Source organism: Echiichthys vipera (assembly GCF_963691815.1).
Source record: "Echiichthys vipera genome assembly, chromosome: 21".
In the NCBI taxonomy this organism is placed as follows: domain Eukaryota; kingdom Metazoa; phylum Chordata; class Actinopteri; order Perciformes; family Trachinidae; genus Echiichthys; species Echiichthys vipera.
In genome coordinates this window covers 25,592,989-25,600,488 of record NC_139846.1, presented here as the reverse complement: position 1 = coordinate 25,600,488, position 7,500 = coordinate 25,592,989, and the positions used below count along the sequence as shown (strand labels likewise).

The 7,500-nt window shown below is 48.9% G+C and overlaps 1 protein-coding gene across 2 annotated transcripts in view; it reads left to right on the top strand.

Annotated features, from left to right (window-relative positions):
- The window catches only part of fars2 (phenylalanyl-tRNA synthetase 2, mitochondrial), a 107,327-nt gene that overhangs the window by 64,947 nt on the left and 34,880 nt on the right, over positions 1–7,500 (top strand). For both annotated transcript variants that reach the window (XM_083936388.1, XM_083936389.1), the window contains one exon: positions 7,013–7,173. In XM_083936388.1, the coding sequence (XP_083792514.1) occupies positions 7,013–7,173 (161 nt within the window). The remainder of the gene's footprint in view (positions 1–7,012; positions 7,174–7,500) is intronic.

The following is a 7,500-nucleotide window of genomic DNA, read 5'->3' as shown; positions in this document are numbered from 1 at the left end:
GAGAACGAGACGAAAATGATGTTTCAGGAGGGAGGAAGGGAAGGAAACAGCAGGAGAGAGAGGAAGGGAGCGGGGGGGGTTTAATGATGCTAATGAAATAAGATGACATGATGAATGAAATGAAAAACAGGAGAGAAAGCAGGAAACGGATGATGGAGAAGGTTGAGTTGTGACTGTGACGCCTCACAGCGTCTCCATAAAACCATTTAAAGTGTCAGTCCAGCGTCAAATCATCCCAGGGTCGATTTCTGCACTTTAATCATCGACTAACCCGTCGAGACGGACGTGGCTAACAGTGGTTAGCTCGGGGCAGCACGGTGAAGGCATTCAAAGGTCTTTTTTAACCACTAATGCTGCTGAAAATAACAGCAAACCTCTGCAGCAGCAGGAGAAGAGTCCCTACACACACAACAAAGCACCTTCCTTTGGTTTGATGTGGAAATGCACCTGGAAAGTGCTTGAATGTGACGTTAGTTAAAGCTGCTTTGGTTACATTTGGTTCTTTTAACTGATTTAATATTATTTTTGTTTCTATAATATCACATGAATTAAGGGGGTCTGGAGTCTCCCTTAGAGAGAGGGGGAGAAGTTCAGCATCCGTGAGGAACTCGGAGTAGAGCCGCTGCTCCTTTGTGTTGAAAGGAGCCAGTTGAGGTGGTTCAGGATCATCTGGTCTGGATGAACCCTGGGCGCCTCCCTAGGGAGGTGTTCCAGGCACGTCCAGCTGGGAGGAGGCCTCGGGGAAGACCCAGGACCAGGTGGAGAGATTAGATCTCCACACTGGCCTGGGAACGCCTCAGGATCCCCCAGTTAGAGCTGGTTAATGTGGCCCGGGAAAGGGAAGTTTGGGGTCCCTGCTGGAGCTGCAGCGCCCCGAGACCCGACCCCGGATAAAAAGGATGTTTTACGTAGTTACAGTGACGCCGTCGCTCTCGTGTCAGGAGCGTTTAACAGATGTGGACGTGGCGCTCTTCTTCTGGAGCTCGTCCCAGATTCTTTGCAGCTTCTCGGGATAAATTTCAGTGAAAGACGTTGATGAATTTCTCGTTTTTTCACTTCCCAGTTTGCTGACGACTCTGGCAAAGACGTGACGCTGCTGAGACGTGAGCTGCAGGTAAATGAGGAGAGTTTTTGGCAGAGGAGGAAACGGTTTGATGTGCGACTCTGCAGATGCTTTAAAATAGCAACGAGTTCATTCGTCTGTTTGCTTTTTATTCAGTGATGGAAACGACGAGGCAGGCGGCTTTTATTGTTGTTTTTTGTCGCGTTTCCATCTCGTTAATCATAGTTTCTGTTGACGAGAGAGGAGAGGAAAGGGAAGATAATAGCAGGTGATGGAGAGAAAGACTTGACAGAATGAATGGATGCAGAGGGGCGAGAATAGTGACAGAGGTTTGTGAACGAGACACGAAGGGAAGACGGAGATTAGGAGAGGAGACGAGAAGGAAGGAGCAAAAATAAGAAGAGGAGGAGAAGAAAGGGCCTGGAGGAGGAGGAGGAGGCGGGTCACGGATCTGATTGATTGTGCGTTATCATGAAGTGGAGATTTATTCCAGCGTGTTCCCTCATCTCCCTCGACCCCTCGACCCAACGCTCATTAGCATAGAAACCACATTCCCCATCTGCTGATTGGACCAGGAGCGACAAGACCAGGATGTAAAGGAGGAAGTGTGTGTGTGTGAGTGTGTGTGTGTTTGCGCGCACGGGCGCTTTGTGGACTCGCGCGCACACCTACGTGGGGGGGCAGGCGGGTTACACATCATCATAATGAGCAGAAGCATTTCCAATCAAAGCAGGTAATTCTTCCTCCCGCTCGCTCTCTGCCTCCTCTTTTGTGTTGTGTGTGTGTGTGTGTGTGTGTGCGCTCGTGGGTGTGTTTGTATATTAGTGCAGAGCCATTTCAATGCCCCCACGCACAAATATTTAGAAAAATGTCCAGATTACATCCCGAGCCTCTCCGCCCACTCCTCACCCAGCCGCTGACCTCAGAACATGAATCTGAGAGCCGAACAACAGCCTGTGGCTTCAGCGCCGCCGCACACCGCTAATTATTCCTGCAGATTTGTGGAAAAGTGATAACGTCGGGGTCTAATCTCTCCCTCGTCAGCTCTTTTTCTTTCTGCAGTGACACATGCGGTTTCTCTTCTGGGCTCGGTGTGAACCTGCTGCTTCTAACAAGTCCAAATTCCAAAACTCGCCTAAAGACCTTCAGATAAATCCTTCACACCAGGTGTTTATTCATCTGCAACCTCTGTGGGGAAGATTTGATGAAGTTCAGGAGCCTAAAACTTCTTTGTTAAGGTCAGACAAAGATGGTGGTGGTGGTTAAAGGAAACCAAAGTTGACTGTTAAAGGAGAAGAGGACGTGAACCACGATCTTCAGGGTCAAAGTCTTCGTACGCCCAATGTTCCACCTCACCCTCGTCCTTATTTTGTAGGGGGGAAAGTAAGCGTACGTGGTTTTAAAGTATTTAATACAGAAATATAGTCTCCCCTTCACTGGCTTCACTTGCTCTCTTGGCTCAATGTGATCAGCAGCTTACAGACTAAATCTGTTGGGCAAACAAGTGGACAACCCCATATATATCCCTCCAAACAAGTCGCCATTCCAAAACTCCCCTAAAGACCTTCAGATAAATCATTCACACCAGGTGTTTCTGATCAGTTACCTCTATGGTGAAGGTTTGGTTATGTTCAGGAGCCTAAAACTGCTTTGTAAAGGTCAGACAAAGATGGTGGTCGTGGTTAAAAGAAACCAAAGTTGACTGTTAAAGGAGACGAGGACGTGAACCACGATCTTCAGGGTCAAAGTCTTCGTACGCCCAATTTTCCACCTCGCCCTCGTCTTTACTTTGTTGGGGGGAAAGTAAGCATACGCTGTTTTAAAGTATTTAACACAGGATTACAGTCTCTCCTTCACTGGCTTCACTTGCTCTTTTGGCTCAATGTGATCAGCAGCTTACAGACTGAACCTGTTGGGCGAACAAGTGGACAACCCGATATATTTCCCTCCAAACAAGTCATATTCCAAAACTCGCCTAAAGACCTTCAGATAAATCATTCACACCAGGTGTTTCTGATCTGCAACCTCTGTGGTGAAGGTCTGGTTAAGTTCAGGAGCCTAAAACTTCTTTGTTAATGTCAGACAAAGATGGTGGTCGTGGTTAAAAGAAACCAAAGTTGACTGTTAAAGGAGACGAGGACGTGAACCACGATCTTCAGGGTCAAAGTCAGACTCTTTGTGCGCCCAATCCCTCAGAGTTGTGCGGCGTGAAAACATGTCACAGTTCATCCATCTTCGTCTTTTCAGAGATAAAACTGGACAAACACAAACACGTGGCTGCTTGTTGGAAATAACACCAGTTCTTGAACAGTCTTACAAAAGTTAGCAGCCATATTTGTGTAAAATACTAATTAGGGTGGGGCCCCCTCCCACTGTGCCTCCGTCCCGTGCCCCGTGCTTTAGGGTCCTTGTCCCCCCCTCCAGGCCCGTTTGTACTCACACTACCTGGGCCTCGGAGAATGCTTCTTGCTGCCTATACGTCATCACGCCGTAACACGCCACACGCATTGATGACGTCATGTTTGGGGTCCCCTGCTGGAGCTGTTGCTCCTGAGACCTGACCCAGGATCAGAGGCTGAAGATGAGATGAGATGAGATGAGATCATTCCTGGACAGTTGGTGTCAATATAGAGATAAAGTCTTGCCTTGATGAAGACCTCATGAAGTCTAGTTTTTAACCAATAAGCCCAAATAAATATATAAATGGTTGTTGATGCAACATGCCGTGAAGGATATTGTAATAAGTTCTAATAAGGCTGAGAGTGTCGAAGTCCATTAAAAATGTTTGGCCTCACATATAAAAGTTGAAAAAGTCTGAATGTTTTCGGTTAATTTCAAACTTCTGAGTCAGATTTCTTCCTTATTTGTTGTTTTCCGCTCTCAAACGTCCACGAGCAAAAACACCCACAATGAATCACTCTGTAACCTCTAACACGGACGAGCCGCGCGCCGACGCTTCAGCAGATGGATGTTGTAAAGAAACGCCCTTTTCTCAAAGCGTTACCTCGTTCGTCGTTGGCGATCGATACCCTTCATCATTAGTGTACGTTCCAGAACAAAGCCCAGAATCCAGACGCTGCACCTGGACCTGGGGACCGTTTCCCTCAAAGATCGCTCGACCCCGTGAAGTCTTTCACCGGGGCGTCGGACTCTGACGGGTCGATCACCTGTCGGCTCCGCGTGAGGACCCTGACCCGCGGGATCCACCTTTAAGCTGTGATCCGGTATCGATGTCACCTGTTAAAGCCTCTCCGGTCACACGGAGGAGGAGGAGGCAGCAGCTCAGAGGGATTATCAGACTCCACATGTGAGACTTTAAAACGGGGGTTTAAGTCCGTACAGTTAGAGAACGTCCAGCCTACGCTTCAACTCCATACATAAATATAAATATCTCCATAAACACAGAAGGCTCTGTTTGTTCCAGTGTGGATATAAATAACGAAGTAGCATTTATGGTTTTTGTGCAGTGGTGTTGTTTATAGTTGGCACGTTCACGAGCTGCCGGTCCATCTGTTGGGTCCAGATTGGATAAATCTCAACTATGGGATGGCTAGTCATGAATTTGTCGTGTCTTTCACAGACATTCATGGTCCCCAGAGGACGTATCTTATCGATCCTACCCATGATTTATCCTCTAGTGCCACCATGAGGTTGACTTTTGGGGCTTTTGAGTGAAATACCTCAACTATCGGATGGTTCGTTATGAATTTGTCGTGTTTGTTACAGACCTTCATGATCCCCAGAGGACGTATCCTACTGATCCTACCCATGATTTATCTTCTAGTGCCTTCATGACGTTGACTTTTGGGGCTTGTGAATGAAATACCCCAATTATTGGATCGATCGTCATGAATTTGGGGCTTTTCCTGATGAAGTTAACGCCTGTGAAATAAAATATCGTGTTATAAATGACTCTGAAAGTTCACCCTCCTGGGGCGACACGGTGGTGTGGTGGTTAGCACTGTCGCCTCACAGCGAGAGGGTTCCAGGTTCGAATCCCTGCTGGGGCCCTTCTGTGTGGAGCATGTTCTCCCCGTGTCTGCGTGGGTTTTCTCCGGGTTCTCCGGTTTCCTCCCACAGTCCAAAGACGTGCAGGTGTTCGGTTCATTGATGACTCTTAATCACCCGTAGGTGTGAATGGTTGTCTGTCTCTGTTCGTCTCTATGTGTCCTGTGATAGACTGGCGTCCTGTCCAGGGTGGACCCCGCCTCACGCCCGATGTCAGCTGGGATCGGCTCCAGCCCCCCACGACCCAGACAGGGACAAGAGGCTGAAGATGAATGAATGAATGAAGGAAACGTTATTAAATCCCCGGTTTCACTCTAAACGTTTCTTAAACTGCGGTTCAGGACCCGAGCAGAGGTCACGGACTGTGTCTGGAGGGTCGACACGTCAGAAAGGAAGCAGCTTTGGCTCGATCATCATCGTCCCGCAGAGAGAGACGCCACCTCCCTCTCATCTCGGTCCCAGCCGGAAAGAAATGCCTGAAAGCCTCAGAATTACCCATAATCCTTTACTCCAGCGGGCGTTTGCCCTTCGCTGTGACCTGCCTCCGAGCAGCGGAAGAGTTTTCCTCTGAAGCGTTTGAAAAACTTTATCAGCAGAACGATGAAACGTATAAAAGATGGAGACTGACTCCAACTCTTTATATCTTTGTATCGTGTTTCACCTGCAGACGCTGAACTGGACTCAAATTTTATTATTTAATATGTTTTTTAATATGTTTTTAAATACAGTGATGACTCAGCAACTTCATCAGAATGTCTGGAAATTCAAACACAACTATTTCACTAGACGTCGTCGTCGTTGTCGTTGTCGTGGTCCTTATCGTCTTCCTTGTTGTCGTCGTAGTTGTCGCCGTCCTCGTTGTCGCGGTCCTCGTTGTCGCCGTCCTCGTTGTCGCCGTCCTCGTTGTCGTCCTTGTCGTCTTCCTTGTCGCCGTCGTCGTCGTTGTCGTCGTCTTCCTTGTCGTCGTTGTTGTTGTCGTAGTTGTCGTCGTCCTTGATGTCGTCCTTGTCGTCGTTGTTGTTGTCGTAGTTGTCGTCGGCTTCCTTGTCGTCGTCCTTGTTGTCGTCGTCCTTGTCGTCGTCGTCCTTGTCGTCTTCCTTGTCGTCGTCCTTGTTGTCGTCGTCCTTGTCGTCGTCGTCCTTGTCGTCTTCCTTGTCGTCGTCCTTGTCGTCGTCCTTGTCGTCGTCGTCCTTGTCGTCGTCCTTGTTGTCGTCTTCCTTGTCGTCGTCCTTGTCGTCGTCGTGTGCACGTCAAAAAAGAATAATATAATATTTTAAGTAAAAAGTCGAAAGATTGAAGATTGTGACGAACAGTTGTAACATTTTGGGGCGGCAGTAGCTCAGTCCATAGGTCCATAGAACCGGAGGGTCGCCGGTTCAAGTCCCTCTGTGGACCATGAATGGAGCGTGGACTGGTGGCTGGAGAGGTGCCAGTTCATCTCCTGGGCACTGCCAAGGTGCTGTTGAGCAAGACACCGAACCCCCAACTGCTCGGGGCGCTGGTCACTGGCAGCCCCCTCGCTCTGACATCTCTCCATTAACTGTGTGTGTGTGTGTGTGTGTGTGTGTGTGTGTGTGTGTGTGTGTGTGTGTGTGTGTGTGTGTGTGTGTGTGTGTGTGTGTGTGTGTGTGTGTGTGTGTGTGTGTGTGTGTGTGTGTGTGTGTGTGTGTGTGTGTGTGTGTGTGTGTGTGTGTGTGTGTGTGTGTGTCGGGCGGTACGGTTACACTCATACTGGTCAAAGGAACCAGACTTTAGCACGGTACGGAGGAACAGTGGGAGTGCGCCCTCATGGTCTTCAGTTATACTTTAGCAGCTGTTAGCTTCAGTTAGCTTCAGTTAGCGCTGCGTTGCTTGATTCTTTGCCTCTAGAGGTCAGAAAACCCCGAACAGTGAAGGATTTGAAAGCGTGTGTGTTAAAGTGATCTGTTGTGTTTGTTGCAGCGGGGGCAGCGAACAAAGCGGGCTGGGCCTTCGGTCTGGGCCTGGAGAGACTGGCCATGGTGCTGTACGCCATCCCGGACATCCGGCTGTTCTGGAGTCAGGACGAACGCTTCCTGGGACAGTTCAGAGTGGAGGACGTGCAGCAGCCCGTCTGCTTCCAGGTACTAACCCTTCACACCTGCGGTCGGGTCCCAGTCAGCTGAGGAGTGTGTAAACTGACTGTGACACCTTGAGTGGTGTCTCCGACTCCCCACGGTCTCCCTCTCTCTCTCTCTCTCTCTCTCTCTCTCTCTCTCTCTCTCTCTCTCTCTCTCTCTCTCTCTCTCTCTCTCTCTCGATGGTCGAACTCATTTCATTTAAATGAGCTCCAGACATCGTGAGTGATGCTGCTGCGTCTCTTCTGTTTTGCCTCTCTGTGTCTATCACAGTGTAGGAGCAGTGGACGGCTCCCTGGAGTGTGTGTGTGTGTGTGTGTTTTTAAGTGAGTG